This window comes from Apostichopus japonicus, chromosome 23 (genome assembly GCF_037975245.1).
Source record: "Apostichopus japonicus isolate 1M-3 chromosome 23, ASM3797524v1, whole genome shotgun sequence".
NCBI classification, from domain to species: domain Eukaryota; kingdom Metazoa; phylum Echinodermata; class Holothuroidea; order Aspidochirotida; family Stichopodidae; genus Apostichopus; species Apostichopus japonicus.
Genome location: NC_092583.1, coordinates 3,025,161 through 3,041,980, shown reverse-complemented (window position 1 = coordinate 3,041,980; position 16,820 = coordinate 3,025,161). Strand labels below are relative to the sequence as shown.

Genomic DNA, 16,820 nt, shown 5'->3' with positions numbered 1-16,820 from the left:
ACACAGAGTGATTCCTGCTTGAGAAAGTACTTTGCTTTTCCATGATGGATTCATTTCTCTGCCATCAGAGAAGAGTAAGAGTGTCATTGGTGGAATTTGGTCAGGGAGGGAGGGGTGGGACAGGGGATGGGAAGGAGGGGTAAGAAAGAGGGATAGAAAGGAGGAACAGAGGAGGGACTATGAGAGGCAGAGGAGAGGCTACAAGGGTGTAAAAGAGGAACATGAATACCATTCCTGTGTGCCTGTAATGATTTTGTGATCACTTACAAGACAACACACAGAACTTTGATGACACAACAGCACAATTTACAGTACTTGAAAGTCTATGTGACATAGAGTCTTTTATGCATCACAGGCCATTTAATGTGATGATATATACCTACAGTATACAATTGTGTCTCCCTTTCATCTGAAATAATATAGATCAAGACATAATTTCTACCTCCTAATAGCTTAACCATGGAATTGTGTTTATTTTAACAGCCCTAAAGATAATACACCATACAGTACAACATCTGGTACAAGCAGAGGTACATGCACCTTGGGACTATTGCCCTGGTTTACAGTACTGTACCTCCAGCATTCCAATAGGACTGCACGACAACTGGCCTGCGGAAATAATTCTCAAATTTCAACCTCTTGGTGATATCAGGACTACAGTATGCATGATTCCCTTAAATGAATTACTGGACCAGCAAGTTCTTCCAATGAAAAGTTCTCTAAAGGCACTATTCAGCACAGCATTGAACACTGCCAGGGACTTGTAGACTAGGCCACCTGGTCACTTTTAGAGAACAATAATAGCAAGAACTCAGCCCAGACAATTTCAAAACTACAGTATAAAATGTTTACCGATAGGTAATTAGGGCAGTATTAAATGACCTAGCTAGCATGTATAGACTCCATATGTGCAGGCCTGCATATGTGTGATCTGATTAATTGGCAGATGACATTGCAAGGGTCCTACCTGTACCGCGTAAGATTTGACACTGGGGTTCTACTCGTAATGAACATGGTTTGCATGTAAAAATACATTTTTGAGTAATAAAATGAGAACATTACTTCAGAATACATAATAAAAAAACTAAATGTGTTCCTTATACGTCATCTGCCTTGCAAGCAGTTACTTTCCTTACAGATATATTTCCATTTTAGTTTTTATATAAAGCCAAGTTACATTAACAGGCCAGTTACTTGTTATCAACATAATAGAAAAATCTACAAAGTTTCAGGTACATGGACAATTGTACAGTGGGTTACCAATTTTTGTATCAAAATCGACATATTTTAACATTCAAAGATTCTTTTAAAAATACATATCAACATTTACTAGTTTAATAGTACCAAGTTCAATTTTAATATTCCTTTGATAATTTTATTCTACCTGTTAAATGTTTTTCATAACATTGACAAACAGTGCAGACCCTACGATTTTAGTAATATTAGCAACCTATTTGAGAAATGACAGTGTCCTGTCACTGGCCACAGGATTTGTACCAACGAAGTCTTCGGCTTTGAGTACAGCATTTCTATATGTTGCCGTGTTTGACGAACGTAACCATAATAGTATTTACCAACTGTCAATCCACGTTTATAGTCATTGCTGACTTTGCAATTCTCGGTCCCCATCACAATTTTGCGAGTTGGCAAAAGTGACTCCATACAAGGAAAAGCCTGCCATATTTTCAGGCAATTTGAAAGAGGTACAGAAAATGGGAGGATTGGGAGTATCAGGACGACTTTTACTTCTAAAGTTCTTACTAAATACAACAACATAATCAAAGGGAGTGCTTACCATTTAATCGTCATTTCCCATCAATTTTACGATAGCCAAAAAATATTACTTCAAAGTGCCATTGAACTGGGTATGACGCCCATTCTAATTTCTGTTTATATATACAGTAAACATTCCCACGAAATGAAACACTTACATTAATCAACAAGTCCATTTACTTCCACTGATTTTTCTTCCCCATGTGGCCACGTTGTTTTCATATTGATTAGTATAAACTATGTAAACAGCAAGTAACAAATTTCTCAAAATTGAGCAACTTCCTGTTCACTACTTGAAATGAAAATCTTTGAATTGTTTTCTATTGTATTGTATTGTTTTGTATTGTGTGCTTCAGCTTGTAAACTCAGACTGAACTAGATATTTATGAATATTCAAACATTGTCACCCAGGGGAAAAATTTACGTTTTTGCCTGTGGTAATCACCACATTCTACACATGTACTACATATCTATGACAAACAATTTTTTGCTCTAAGTAATATCCTTTTACTCTAAAATGCTTAAAAAACTTCTAATAACTTTCCAAGGAATTGGCCTTACAGACAACATAGTATAAGCACCTACCTACAGTACTACTGCCATCACACTTGTCCCAATACAGTACACATGGGTAGCTCAAGAATGGAGCTATGCTCAGAAAGTCAGAAGGATATGGAAACAACTGTCTCTATTCTCTAACAGGCAATAGTCTGCAATCTACTTCTTGTAACCTTAAAAAATACTTTCAAATCAGGTTGGGTAACTTACAGAGGGTAATATGATTTAGTCCACTGGGTGCATTTTACTAACAAAACCCTCCAATTCATATTTCTTGCCCTTTCCCTGACTCAGTTGAAATGCATTGCAGCAATTGGTTGATAATCACAGGGGGCAAAGATAGATTTTGAACCAGGTACCACTGGGGTATAATATTATACAGACTTCAATACCAACATCATCACCCTATCCTACACTGCAGTAAATAGTTTACATATACAGGTAGGGTAAAATAATTATTAATTAGAAATAATTATTATCAATTCTTTGGAAGACTGTTCAAAACAATAAATCCATCTTTGGTAAGAAGTTAGAACTTATGTATACTAACACAATACTGTAACTTTAACAGAACCCAAAACCCAACCATCATTAATGGGCTTATGTGATGGAGAAAAACTGTCATGAATAATATCAATCCAAACAGCTATTAGAAAAAAGTTAATCCATTTAGGAGATATCACCGATTTAATGTTTCTTCACACAAAAGGCTGAAGACTTGATCAAGTATAAATAATATGACATCATTGAGCCACATGTGCCTCAATTATTTATGCTTTTCTTTCTTTATAACAATATTTCTATAATGAAGATGGGTTTTTACAAATGTTTAATCTAAAATATTGACACTATTACTATGACCTAAAAATGGCATTGGTAACAAGTTCAACACTGTTAACATTCTACCTTGGAAATATGAAGAGATAAACAACGAGGAAGTGGAAGGTTTCAGATCCTAGCAGAAACTTTGATTTTCACAGATTTACAAAATGACAGCTATCAGACATGACTTTTTAAACTACTAAATCTCCCAAACGGAAAAACAAATTCTTAGCTGTTAGAAGTGAATCTTCTGTCCTATAAGCCAGAGACAATTCATTGCTACAAGGTCCAAAAATGTTTACATGGCAGCTCTTTTACACAGGAACCAAAATACAATTCAGTATAAGAGACATAAATTCAGAGCCATCACTATGTGTGAGTATTACATGACTCCTGTAGGTAAAAAATAAATGTTACAACCCAACTCAAAATTGAAAATTCAATTTTTGGCATATATTGAAATTCATATTGAAATTCATCTTGAATGTAATACATCATTGCAAAGTATATAACATTTATTGCAAGATTTATGTACTGTACATTAAAAACACACTGGAAATGAGTTTGCCATCTGAAGTTGGGAATAAATGCGTGCTTCTTTTCTCACAAGTTCACCTTTACATACTCTCATTGAGTCTCTTTGTTTAATTTAAACACCCAGAAATGTACACAATGTGTCGAACCATCAATCATACAAAGTTCACATTCACAAACAATCAGATCTTCAAATTGATTTTTTTTTCATAGCATTGTGTACTCAAACGAGTACAATATCTATTAAGTAGGTATAATCTATTTACAATGTAAACAGCTTCTTATTTATTTTTACTTTCAGAAACATCTAAATATATACACTTCTGTATTCTGAACAATGCTTTGAACCATTCTAACATTGTCTCAACCTTCTCCACCTTTTACCTCTTTCTAAATATGAAAGGATGACATTGATTTAATGCCATTAAATTGGTACGTATTTAGCAGCACCAAGCCTAGCCTAGAAGCCTTCCATACTTTGCATATATAGACTTGTAAAGGTTGTTCACTAATTTCATGAACTGTTCTGGCAATTTGTTGGGTGGCAGGCATTTGGAAACCGGGGAGGGGGGGAGAGGTGGGCATAGAATTAATAAGGCAACATTTGGGGGGGGGGGGCACAGGATGCATGTGATGCAAGAGGAGCCAACATGGGTGCCTAAAACAAAGCCAATTCCAGGTGCACATCAGCTTCAAATAAGCAGAAATTTGAAGGTAGAAGCAAGTGAATTATATAACCAGTTGCATTCAAAGAATTGTAAATCTTCCTACCTTTTTTTTTATTGTCACATGGCAAATGTCATTTGGAAGCTGGGAGGGGTGTGGCATGCCCCCCCCCCAGAAGATTCTATGTCTGGTAATGATAATTTTTAGCTTACTATTTAGATGTTAAGACATGTTGTGCATTGTGTTGATACATAACAGCTCACTATATTTACTATAGGGGCTGAGCCTGGTGGAAAGTGGAATTTGTTCATCACATCCTCCAAAAAGAGACTCCTGTGAGTCAGCACCGCTCTCAATTGTTCATCATTCAAACCAACGTGGCTACAAGCGTATCGTTGTAAAATAGACCTCTTTGGTAACATCTCTATCATGATTGAGCACAATAGAATGAATTGTAGCCCCCCCCCCCACCCCCCCCCCCCATCGTAATGAAATATGTATGCTAACAATATTGCTAACTATATATCTTCTGTACTGCATTTTTGAAGATATGTCACAAATCACAATATGGTGCCATTACAGGAGAGACACTGTAATTAGACTATTCTGTTTAGTCCTTACAAACCTTGCTCAAACAAAATATCCATCAAGTTTCTGGGATTTCACTTTTGTAAAGTCATCAACAAGGGGTGAATCTACAGTATCTGCCCAATAAATTTAAGCATCATGTTAATTTTCAAAACATTTACTATGAGAAGGACCCAAAATTTACAGGGCCATAGGGCCATAGGGCCTACATTGCATATGCTATATTTCCCAACAGTCTGTTTACATGTAGTATCAAATCATGTGTTTCATATCAAATGGCTTGGTACTTATAACCGTACAATGTCAAACTCAATGCACATTTGCAGTTTTACCGTAGTACTGGCAAATCTGGTAAAATGGTAGCAATGTCCAAAAACTTTGGCAAAATGATTTCAAATGCTGTCACAAATACTATAGGCAGCAAAAGTAAACCTTTCAACCAACAACACTAAGTTACAGTAAAAGTTATGTCACAAAACTCCATGGTACATTTTCAGCAAACATTGGTAACACTTGACCTGCAAGGTTAGTGACAACGTGATCTTTATAATATCAATTAATGGAAGCTGCCTTTGGCCTATATTTCAAAGTAGCCAATTAGAGAGAGAGAGAGGTGGCGTGGAGAGAGAGACCCAATCTTTATAAGATTAAGTGATCAGAGGAAACTGATAGAATTAGTACTGAAAAATTGAAAAGAAGAATGGTCCAATGCCCCTAAAACTCAAACCAACAACGTGCCCCTTCCATGAAATATCTTGCATTCTATTCTGGACCCAAAACCAATCTTACATGTCATGAATAAACCTTAGCAAGGAGAATTCTAGGAGCTTTTTGCATCAGATTAATGATTTACAACAATAGGCATTAGCCTAGTAGTGTAGAGATAGCTTATTACTTATGCGGCTTGCACTGGCACTGTTATGTTCAAGAAGTATGTGTGTCAGTTTACATATGTATACCAGGTGGACATAATACTGTATTCAGTTCATTCCTCCTATATATTGTTCTTTATGCATATTATGTTAATAGCTAGACCAGTGGTCTATAGTTGGTGTGGTACATGCTACATTCCTCCTATCAATGGTACATTGTTCTTTATGCATATATTATGTTAATAGCTAGACCAGTGGTCTATAGTTGGTGTGGTACATGCTACATTCCTCCTATCAATGGTATATTGTTCTTTATGCATATATTATGTTAATAGCTAGACCAGTGGTCTATAGTTGGTATGGTACATGCTACATTCCTCCTATCAATGGTATATTGTTCTTTATGCATATATTTATGTTAATAGCTAGACCAGTGGTCTATAGTTGGTATGGTACATGCTACATTCCTCCTATCAATGGTATATTGTTCTTTATGCATATATTTATGTTAATAGCTAGACCAGTGGTCTATAGTTGGTATGGTACATGCTACATTCCTCCTATCAATGGTACATTGTTCTTTATGCATATATTATGTTAATAGCTAGACCAGTGGTCTATAGTTGGTATGGTACATGCTACATTCCTCCTATCAATGGTACATTGTTCTTTATGCATATATTATGTTAATAGCTAGACCAGTGGTCTATAGTTGGTGTGGTACATGCTACATTCCTCCTATCAATGGTACATTGTTCTTTATGCATATATTATGTTAATAGCTAGACCAGTGGTCTATAGTTGGTATGGTACATGCTACATTCCTCCTATCAATGGTACATTGTTCTTTATGCATATATTATGTTAATAGCTAGACCAGTGGTCTATAGTTGGTGTGGTACATGCTACATTCCTCCTATCAATGGTACATTGTTCTTTATGCATATATTATGTTAATAGCTAGACCAGTGGTCTATAGTTGGTGTGGTACATGCTACATTCCTCCTATCAATGGTACATTGTTCTTATTCATTTATGTTATGTAAATAGCTAGACAAGCAGTCTAGTTAGTAAGACTGAATAAAGAAGTACAGGCAGAGCCTCCCAGACCCTCAGAGTGTGCACATGTATTTTCTTGTTTCTGTGTTTTGTGTTCAAAGTCTGTCCGTTGTCAAGCCCTCGGACTCTACAGTAGTAGTACACAAAATGATCATAAATTTATCAATGTGCAGTTAATACACCAAATTCCTTCATTCAGACATTTATCATTATTTAAATGAATCTAAGAATCCAGTTAGGTTTCTACCACCTACCCCCCCCCCTCCCTACCCCAAAAAATAATAATACAATATGGATTAGGGCTGGGGCCTAGACCCAAACCCTACCTTCAGTATCAATCAAATGTCAGTGACATATTGCAGGATTTTAATGGGCCTTTCATTAAAACTAAAACAAAAGGGACTAGGAGTACTTTGATGATGTAGCTGTTACGATATTGTAATAGCGCCATCTGTTAGGATCATCTGTTGATCACACCTCGTTGTTATAAACATGTATTATTAGAACCGGAGTAGAAATATACTTAGTATTAGGGCCGACAGCGGCGGCGCAGATAATCCAGTCAATGCATGTTCGATCGAAATGATTACAATCCCTGTCCATCACGTTGAACTCTCCGACCAGACAATACCGGGTCGAATACTCGACTTGGTAATAGTTGTTCAAATACATGATCAAAGGAAATGTATCGATTGGAGATCGTAAAAAAACTCTGAAAATCAGTAGAGAAATTACCAATTGTGTACGAAAAGTAAGTTGGTACACCTTTCAAATTTTACGAAAGATCCAGCAAAACACTTTCGAAAAATTCACGCGAAACTGGCAAATCGTGCTAAATGCAACTAATGTCATGTATACAAGGCTCTAGTACACCCATTTATGAATAAACCGTAAGACCACATTTGGTGTTAAGCGGGGGGAAGAGAAAGTATTTTCTAGAATTTCCAAAAATACGGAAAAAATAATGTCCTACCACAGTTAAGTGTATAGCAAATAGCCTAACCACCTCGTCTGTTACGGATCTCACGTAACTACAAAAACGTGTGGCCTAAAACATATTTTATTACAAGGTTTACTTTCATAAAGATGACATAGCTTGATATCTTGTGCTGCGTGTATGAAATGTGCCTCGTGTATCATGGGGAGTACTCCATGAAACGTTTCTTGGAAACGTGCCAAAAATGTTAACAAACAGGTGTTAGACAGGGGATGAGCGCGCAGTTGTTTGCCAAGGTACCTGGGAAAATTCTGAGCACATATACAGTATCCTACCGTAGTATTTAAGTTAGGTTAAACCGTACTGCAGTTGTAAACTAATGTACGTTTAGTGCGCGCTATTCATTGTTAGGCATTCTAGAAACGGGGCTTTGCCGAACGTTTTTTGTTTCATAATATCGGAGGTCCTGTAAGTTAAACTTTTTAAAGATTGTAAAACAGATTAAATCTCTTTTCATTTTATAACATAATACAGCTACTCTAACTTGTCATTTAAAATTTTTCATCAGCTTCGTGACAATTTAAATTCAAAAAGTTGTCAGCATTTTGCATCCTCAACTGCGAATTTTTTTATCGCCAGACACGAAAAAAAAAATCCTTTTCCTTTTCCGGGGTCTTCGCCCCACCAGGGCCCTAGGGCGGCCCCCTGGACCCCACGCCTTTATACTCGGCGTTTTCTCGCGATTTTCGCGAACGTTTAAACGTTTAAACGAACGTAAAATCGGCCGTTTAAACGTTTAGGTCTTTAAACGAAAACTCACAGCCCTTTTGTTAAATACATCTTTGTAGAGTCCTTCTTCGTAAATAAGAGGCTAAAAATAACAGTAGCCTAGTTCGAAAATGAGAAAGGAAAACTGCCTCATCTCAGTCTCAAGATGTAGCACTTAATGGCTTGCAGGCCTAGCCTAATTGGACTGGCCAACTAATATTGTCGTTTGGCCAAACATAGGCTAGGCCTAGGGCCCAGCTATAGCTAGGATTACATTATAGTGCTGTTACTAGGCCTAGCTTTAATTGACCTGTGCTCATTTCAGTTCGATCATGTCTGAAGACCTTTCTTAGAATAGTCCCAACCCAAATCTAGTTCAACATACAATACGATCAAATGAGTGCGTATTCGCGGAACCGTGTCCTAACGTTAATTTTACATGTGATAGGCGACCACATTTATGCGATACACAAAGGAAACAGCTGTGGGATACGAACAGTAAACTTTAATTTAAAGGCAGTGTGGTGACTTCGCTTAACTGCTATTTTCATGAATAATTCAACGCAGACATTATGGCCGCAATCATTTACAAGTGTCTAGATACTTACCTTTCCGTTGAATTAAAGGATAACGCATTTAAAAATCTAACATTTGACTCGAAAGGTCCTTTCTGAGATTCCTCTGTCCATGCGACCGGCACAGACCTAGGCTATCCTCTTACTGTCTTAACTGCGACTTCGGCACAATCACATGTGCGCAAAATGAGACCACAGTGTACAGTATTGCAAGGCAGTCACGGTAAGCAAATAACAAACGTGTTAGTAGTAATTTCTGCATGACGACGATATTCGAGCTTAGAAAAGTTGCTCCAGTCTGTATTATGCACGAGGACAAGAAACGTTGCTATATCTCCCATAATTTCAACGTTTTGGTGGTAACCTTACGCAATTATAACAGTTGCGACATCAGATGTATGCTCATTAATTCTTCTTCTATTTTGGGGTGGAGAGGAGGGTTAGAGGAGAGGGGAACGGTAAGATATAATATGATCTCAACAAAATAACTACTGTATGAGAACGCAGTCTATAGGCAGAAATTCAACTTTTGGTAACAGTGAACCCCTTACCTAAAAAAATAAAGCAGTACAGACTAGGCTCTGGGTTCGTAACCACAGATCGCTTCTCGGCCTTTTGGCTAAGATCATATGTAGTATATGTTCCCTTTCGAGGGGAATGGTGATACACACGCAACGACGATCACACAGTCACAGTCTCAATGTAAGGGGACTGGGGTTGAGAACGGATCAGTCGTTCGGTAGTTTGGTTGTTGTGCCCAATGTTCTTTCCTGGGTGACTTTGCTTAAAAAGTACCACTGATGGCGTACATAGCCAGGGGAGGGGGGAGCCCCTTCATGAATTAAGTCAGTATACTAATGAAAATGAGGATAAATTATGATTTACCGATGTTTTCCCGAGTCCTCATTGACAAAACGGAATTTTCTATCCTTCCATTTTCGCCGCCCAACGAACACGAGAGCTTCATGAAGACAGTTGATGAAATTATCTTGATTCATTCTAGTCTTTTCTTGTTTATGTTTTTTTTTTTTTTTGGAAGGAAGTAGGTCAGACCTATGCAATAGTATTTCACTTGAAAGACTGCTCTGCAGTATAAGTCGATATTACAAGATGTCAAATTTTCGATTCTCATGTTGAAACTGTTCGAGTAAAAAGTCACCACAAACTCACATTGTTTGTGTAAAATTTGCGACGAAATAATTTAAATTCGAGTCGAAATTTCGACACAAACGCCGAAATATTTAAGCAAATAAGTCGATAGACTTGAATCGAAATCCCGAGGAACACTTCGAACCGAGTCGATATACAAGTTAAAATTTCGCGAAGATGGTAGATTACTTTTATATAAACTTACTAAGTCGAAATTGCGGCATTAAAACCGCGAAATTTCAAATAGCAATCGATATTTGGGAATAAAATGGATGATATTTTGAACCAGCTGCGTGCTGCAATTTCAATTGTCTTTTTTTTTGTGCCACCGTAACACAATAAACCTAATATTCTCAGTTCTGAGGAAGATCCCCAACACACTAAATACTCTTTCTAACGCTGTGGTCAAGTTTTCGCAAGGCACGGGAGAAGAGGATGGTTTCTCTGAAAAAAGGATTAACTGCTGGGCAGTAAGGCTAAAGAAAGTACACTACTTATAGAGAACTTCCAAGTTTGAAATCTGTTCCATCATTTGAAAACGTGACATTCTCGTGGCGCTGTTTCAAAATTAGTAAAATTAATCAAATTAAAAACGTTCACGAGAAGGAAACAGAATGACACTGAAATGATTGAACAAATATGGATACGAATTGAATAAGGAACGTTGAATGACAGGTAGAATTAAACTTCCTGATGTCAAATGATGCATTCTGTGGTATACTAAATTAAACTATCAATTATTGCTATACAAACGGTAGCTTTAAACGCAACGTTGACACCCGTAGTAGTGGTCTAATACCTCGATTGAACCAATTTCTCTGCGACGTTGGGGTGGGGCTCCCCCCCCCCCCGCCCTGCTTCCCTCCCAATTGCGCACTCGACTGGTATTAGTTTAACAAAATGTAAAGTGAATACGTGCCCCTTATTGCTATGAAAATACTATGCCATTTCTGGAAAAAATAAGTTCAACTGACTTACTCTTAGGGGCATAGGAAAATCATACATGAGTTGGGAACCGATATTAGGATGCAGAGACGGATCCGGGGAAGGGTAAAAAGGCCCGCCCCCCCCCCTTAATGAGTTAAACTTTGACAGCTTGTCATCTGTTAAAGTTAACATTTCTGGCGAGAAACGAAGCAGGCCTACCCCCCCCCCCCCGCCACCACCCCCAATTGAACACATACACAGCTATTTCCAACTACCGCAAAATGCAAATTACATTTAGCCGCAAGGCGTATTGCAATCTGGTTACGTTCACGATTCTAAATGATTTTTACCGAGCGCCCTCTTTGATCGACACCCTGCAACATGGTATGTGTGACCAAAATCCCCGCTATTTTGTTCTTCTAATTTCTCACTACTTTGCGCCTTCTTTTAGTTCTCTTTACCCTAATCCGTTAGTAATGAGCATAAAGATTTGAAACGGTCGACAAAATGTTATTGGTTTTGTGAGTAAGTCGTGGAAACTTCACTTGATTTTCACGACTGTTCTCAGAATTAAAAGCATGTCAAAGATTCGGGTAGACTAACATACCTTCATCACACCATCCTGCAGGCCTAGCCTACGACAAGGCAAATAAAGGCTGTAGGCCTAGTCCGTATTTTATTAATCTTTGACGTTCACAGCATTATAAACCGCTGGAAAATAAGCAGGCTGTAATAATTACAAGTTGTCATTGTTTAATATTTTCTCTGAAGTTATGTCATATCTGAATGAGAGTAGGGCCTAGGCCTAGGCTACACAAGTGTGAAATCTTGGATTGGGCCTAAATTAATTGGGTAAAATTATAGAATACCCACACTTTGTTGCAGCTACCTTTTTCTGATGTAGTCATAGTCAGGTGTTTTATGCTTCTCCACTATGACTCTGGTTCAAGTATAGGCCAATCAAAACATGATATCACGACTGCGACTCCAACTTTAACCAAAAAATATGGTGATAGAAAAGTGCAGGGTATTCTATAATTACTCTCCTAGGCCTACATGTAATATTGTAGTTATGTAACCTAGACTTGGCCTCAGTATGTTAGGCTTACCTTAGGTCTGTGTTACATATTTAGCATTCTACATTGTGGGTTGGGCCAGTGTTTGTCTCACATGGCCCAGGGTGAAGATCGTATTGGATATGATGTAGGCCTAGGCCCTAAGCAGGGGTTCCCATTAGTTTGTTATTTTTATATTGAGATGTAATATTATTAGTAGGTAGGCCCATGACCTGCCATTGCCTACTAATCAACTCCACAACATAACAGCTAAACTGACCTGACTAGGCTTGCCATCAACTACTAATCAACACCACAACATAACAGTTAAACTGACTTTACTTAGAGGCTAGTTGTAAATTGACAATTTGCAGTGCACAGTGACTGATAACTGGATGCTGTAAAGGTACAAAAGCTCTCCAAGTTTGGTAGGTGAAAATGGCGATCATACACTGATAAGTTTGACCATTTTCACAGTATTCTGAAATCAGAATAGATTATTGTATCTACAGTCAAAAAGATAAAGGCATATTTAATGGGCAGAATATCTTGAAGTGGCCTTAAATCAGTGAAACTAACATTTATACAAAGATTCACTAATGAAAATTGCAATTTTGGTTCTTGATATCCCTAAACTTTACTATTTTGCAGTTGGGCTGAAAGCCCCATGAGATGGCTGGCACCCCTGCCTGTTCCCAATGTTATATACTTACACATCAAACTTTCTATTTAAACTATGCTGAAATTTTCTAAAAAGAAAAAAAAAAGTTTTTCACATAGCTTTTCTACTGAGCCAAGGATGATCAATATTAGTGAACTATATAGCATTTGAGCTAACATTGTAATGGACAGTGTTTTGCATAAACCTCTAGCATGGATTTGAAAACAAATTATGTTGCATCCAGATTGTATATATCAAAATTATGAAATATGACATCATTGAGATAATAATTGAGAATTTATTGTGAATAAACATGATGTTTTAAGAGTATACATTGGAGCTGTTATTCTACTAATTAGATGACAAATCTCACAGATTACTTCTTTACTGTCTGTCACATGAAGTTTCGTATCTTATCTTAAGTGTCCACATAGAATTTGCCTTATCTTGTTCTTCTGTGAATTCTTGTTCTTCTGTAAACTCTTTGCACTTCAATCCTTGATATTTTGTTTCTGCATTTATATGAAACCACTATAAGATAGTACAAAGAGAGTACCAATTTTCGGAAGATAAAAAATCCAATTTCATGACTTTGATTGATAATGTAACTTGTCTTTTGTCTTCAGATTGTACCTACTCTAAAGTAAACTTTTGTCTCTTGTGAATATCTTTGATTTATTAATTAATAACTTTCTCGTCATCGAAGTACAAAGGTGAAGAAGCAATGTGAGAACATTTCCCATCTGTCATGATTTGGAATGTCCTGTAGAGTAGTGAACATAAAACATGGCACAATTATGTGTTAGCTCAATATTGTATCTTCCATCCTCTTATCTCTCTTGCAGACGCAGAAAAGGCGCAACAACGGCCGCAGCAAGAAGGGGCGCGGCCACGTAAAGCCGGTACGCTGCACCAACTGTGCCCGCTGTGTGCCTAAGGATAAGGCAATTAAGAAGTTTGTGATCAGGAACATCGTGGAAGCTGCTGCTATTAGGGATATCCAAGATGCCAGTGTGTATGATGGTAAGAAAGATGGAAGAAATTAAAACTTTTCCTTGAGATCTGTCTTGACGCTATGTGGACTGAATGAATCTTTTTATTTTAAATGGATTTGTATAGTTTGAAGCATTGAAAAAAAAAATTTTTGCTCTGGACTTTATTTTTACGTCAACTATATTGGTATGGGGTCGCATCAAAGCATTTATTAAAGCCAAGTGGGAAAGCATCTTTAACATCGTCATGTTTAGAGATCATACGGACACCAGAGCTATTTATGATTTGACAAGTTTTGACAGCTCTTCCCGGTAGGCATATTACTCATGAAATAAGGTTGATGACTTCGTCCTCACATTTCTTCACCTGGACACATTTGCATAGTAAAACTAGTATGAGCAAATTAAAAACATTACTTAACATTCTGTCCATACCGACACATATTCTTAAAATTACAGAAGATATCGACATGAACTTTCGATGTCGATTTCTAGCAAACTACTAGGAATGCTTTCAATAATACTCCCTCCTTCGTTTTCTCTTGTATTACAGTATACGCTCTACCAAAACTTTACGCAAAGTTACACTACTGCGTAAGCTGTGCCATTCACTCCAAGGTTGTGCGTAACCGTTCTAAGGAAGCTCGTAAGGACCGTACCCCTCCGCCTCGTTTCAGGCCAGGCATGGTAAGTTGGAAGGTGGAGCTTGGTAAATAAGGCTGAAAGGTTAGGTTGCATCCTGGAAATGATACAATCCTAATCTGACGAAAAATTGCAGGTTTTTGTGAGAAGGCGAGTTTAGGCATTATGTGCCTGTCGAGACTGTCCAGGTTTCCTATTAAGTTGTGATACACTAGCAATGTGTACTTAGCTGCCAATGTGCTATAAATATCAAGGCATTTGAAAAGTGCATGTTTCTCATGCAGCAATCTTCCTCTGTAGATAAATGGATTGGAGGATGATTGTAAGAAAGAAAAATTGTTTTCATAACATCTTTGGCTACACCTGTCTCTTAGTTTTTTATGCACCGGTTGAAAATTAGCACACTTTTGTTATCTGTGAAGATTAAAGGTCATTTTGAGGTCACCAGAGGTCAGTGTCTAACATTGTTGTATATGTAATAATCATGTCCTTATATGTTCTCATGCAAAAAACATGGCAATGAAAATCATGCAATTTTTTGCTCCCTGGTCAGATATTCAATAGTTATAAAGAGTTGAGGGGAAGGGGTGGTCGTTGATGAAGTAACATGGCTTCCTGAGTTTTCACACTGCTGATGATTTCTCAATCTTCTTTATTTCTCTAGCAGTCTCAACAACAGAGGCAAGGACAGAGCGGCCCTGGTGGGGGTGGTGGTGGCGGTAACACTGGCGGCGGCGGTGGTGGTGGCGGAGGCCCTGGACCACGAACATAAAGAACAGACGACCGATCCTGCTTCTGAATCAGTCATAGACTACAAAATATCAGAGAATTAACTGATTTTGTAATGTTGTGTTGCTTAATGGTATCCAGAATGTGAAAGAAAAAACAAAACTATACACTTGGGTCTTCTTTTTTTGTTGTCTCTCTTTTGTTTAGCAACAATTACAGAGTATTACACAGTCTAACATTGTGTATTCTGATCAGTTGGACCTATCCTCAGCCCATCCTCCATTGTTATGCAATGTGCAAGTAGTGAAGCATTGAACACCTCATTTTTAAAACTATTCAGCAAGATTATTTTAATGAAAAAAGCTTTTATACTTTCTTAACCTCCCCATCCTCATTGTGACACAATTATTTGCTTTTCTCAATTTTGTGTTGTTCGAAAAGTGGAACTTAACTTGAGAAACTTATTAACAAGAGGCAAATTAAAGGGTGTGAAGACTCGCGCACAAAGAAACATCTCATGCCGGTAATCTGACCTAGTTTCGAATGAGGTGTAACAGAAGTGTTAGACACCACCATCGATCCCAGAACATACACACACAGCTTGTTAACATGGGTAATTAGACACTAGTGTACAGTCAATACATACAGCTACGGTCAATACCCACAACACAGTGTACATAGCAGCGATGGACATCACAGGTCTTAATAAAAGGTAACAAGGTATCACGTTTCATTACTGTCTGCATTTTGTAACGACAAGAAGAAAACTTCACTTGCAAGCAACGGAAAGTTAACTTTTTCAGAGCGCCGCACGTGGTTTGGGGCGAGTATAAACTTTGAGTGCCCACCACCTGTGGTATCTTTGTCCACCCTCTCCACCTGAGCACTCTAGTATTGTCACTAAAAGTGATCCTCTGCATTATTCTCAGCCATTGAAAAATATTAGTTCTTGTCCCTTAAAATGTCATTGATTATGTCGGATAAGGGATCACTGCATACTCGATGTAAAACCAGTATCCTCTTAAGACTCCCCACCTTATCCCTTTTGGTTCAGTTGTGACGATATAACTTATAGAAAGTGGATTTCCATGAACTAAAGAACGTACTTTTTCGCACATAACCTTGACAACACCATTTCCTATCGATATCACATTTTGTAACGATGGTGTGGATAACGGTGGATTTCGAAGGCTACTAATATGAAAAAGAACTGAAACTAGTAATGTACAATTCATCCACACTGTTTGTTAACAGCGCCATCCATTTGAATGAAACCAGAATGCAAAATGCATTGAAGTTTAGATGACTTCAAACTAGGCTGCTTGTTATCCAGAAATAGCTGTTACAATATAAGTGGCCTGAATCACTATTATGATGTACAATTACGCTATGTCATGATACGTGGCTATACACACCTTCAAACAACAGGGGTCTTGTACTCGATGTGATGCATCCACACACCGTAGTATGAGAAGTATCTTTGATTCCCATCGTTAGATATCATGTAAATGGG

At 37.7% G+C, this 16,820-nt stretch overlaps 2 protein-coding genes across 5 annotated transcripts in view; one reads left to right on the top strand and one right to left on the bottom strand.

Moving 5' to 3' along the window:
• The window catches only part of LOC139964834 (electroneutral sodium bicarbonate exchanger 1-like), a 119,693-nt gene extending 110,333 nt beyond the window's left edge, over positions 1 to 9,360 (bottom strand). For 2 of the 3 annotated variants that reach the window (XM_071966847.1, XM_071966850.1), the window contains exon 1: positions 9,186 to 9,360. The gene's annotated coding sequence lies outside the window, so the exon portion shown is untranslated. Of the gene's footprint in view, positions 1 to 9,181 lie in introns of all 3 variants that reach the window. The other variant, XM_071966848.1, reaches the window with a different exon arrangement.
• Positions 9,361 to 11,491: 2,131 nt separating this feature from the next.
• Positions 11,492 to 15,472, top strand: LOC139964844 (small ribosomal subunit protein eS26-like). Of its 2 annotated transcripts, none has more exons than XM_071966868.1 (4): positions 11,492 to 11,612; positions 13,790 to 13,967; positions 14,490 to 14,623; positions 15,246 to 15,472. In XM_071966868.1, the coding sequence occupies exons 1-4, from the start codon at positions 11,610 to 11,612 to the stop codon at positions 15,348 to 15,350; spliced, it is 420 nt and encodes a 139-aa protein (XP_071822969.1). In that variant the 5' UTR covers positions 11,492 to 11,609; the 3' UTR covers positions 15,351 to 15,472. The 2 variants fall into 2 exon arrangements, with proteins under 2 accessions (XP_071822969.1, XP_071822968.1); XM_071966867.1 differs by having other exon boundaries at positions 15,243 to 15,472.
• The last annotated feature ends 1,348 nt before the right edge of the window (positions 15,473 to 16,820 follow it).

Excerpts from the sequence above, each read along its gene's own strand:
- LOC139964844 (XM_071966867.1), top strand. Across the intron at positions 13,968-14,489 it reads AGATGCCAGTGTGTATGATG|TATACGCTCTACCAAAACTT; the intron begins GTAAGAAAGATG and ends CTTGTATTACAG. Across the intron at positions 14,624-15,242 it reads CTCGTTTCAGGCCAGGCATG|CAGTCTCAACAACAGAGGCA; the intron begins GTAAGTTGGAAG and ends TTATTTCTCTAG.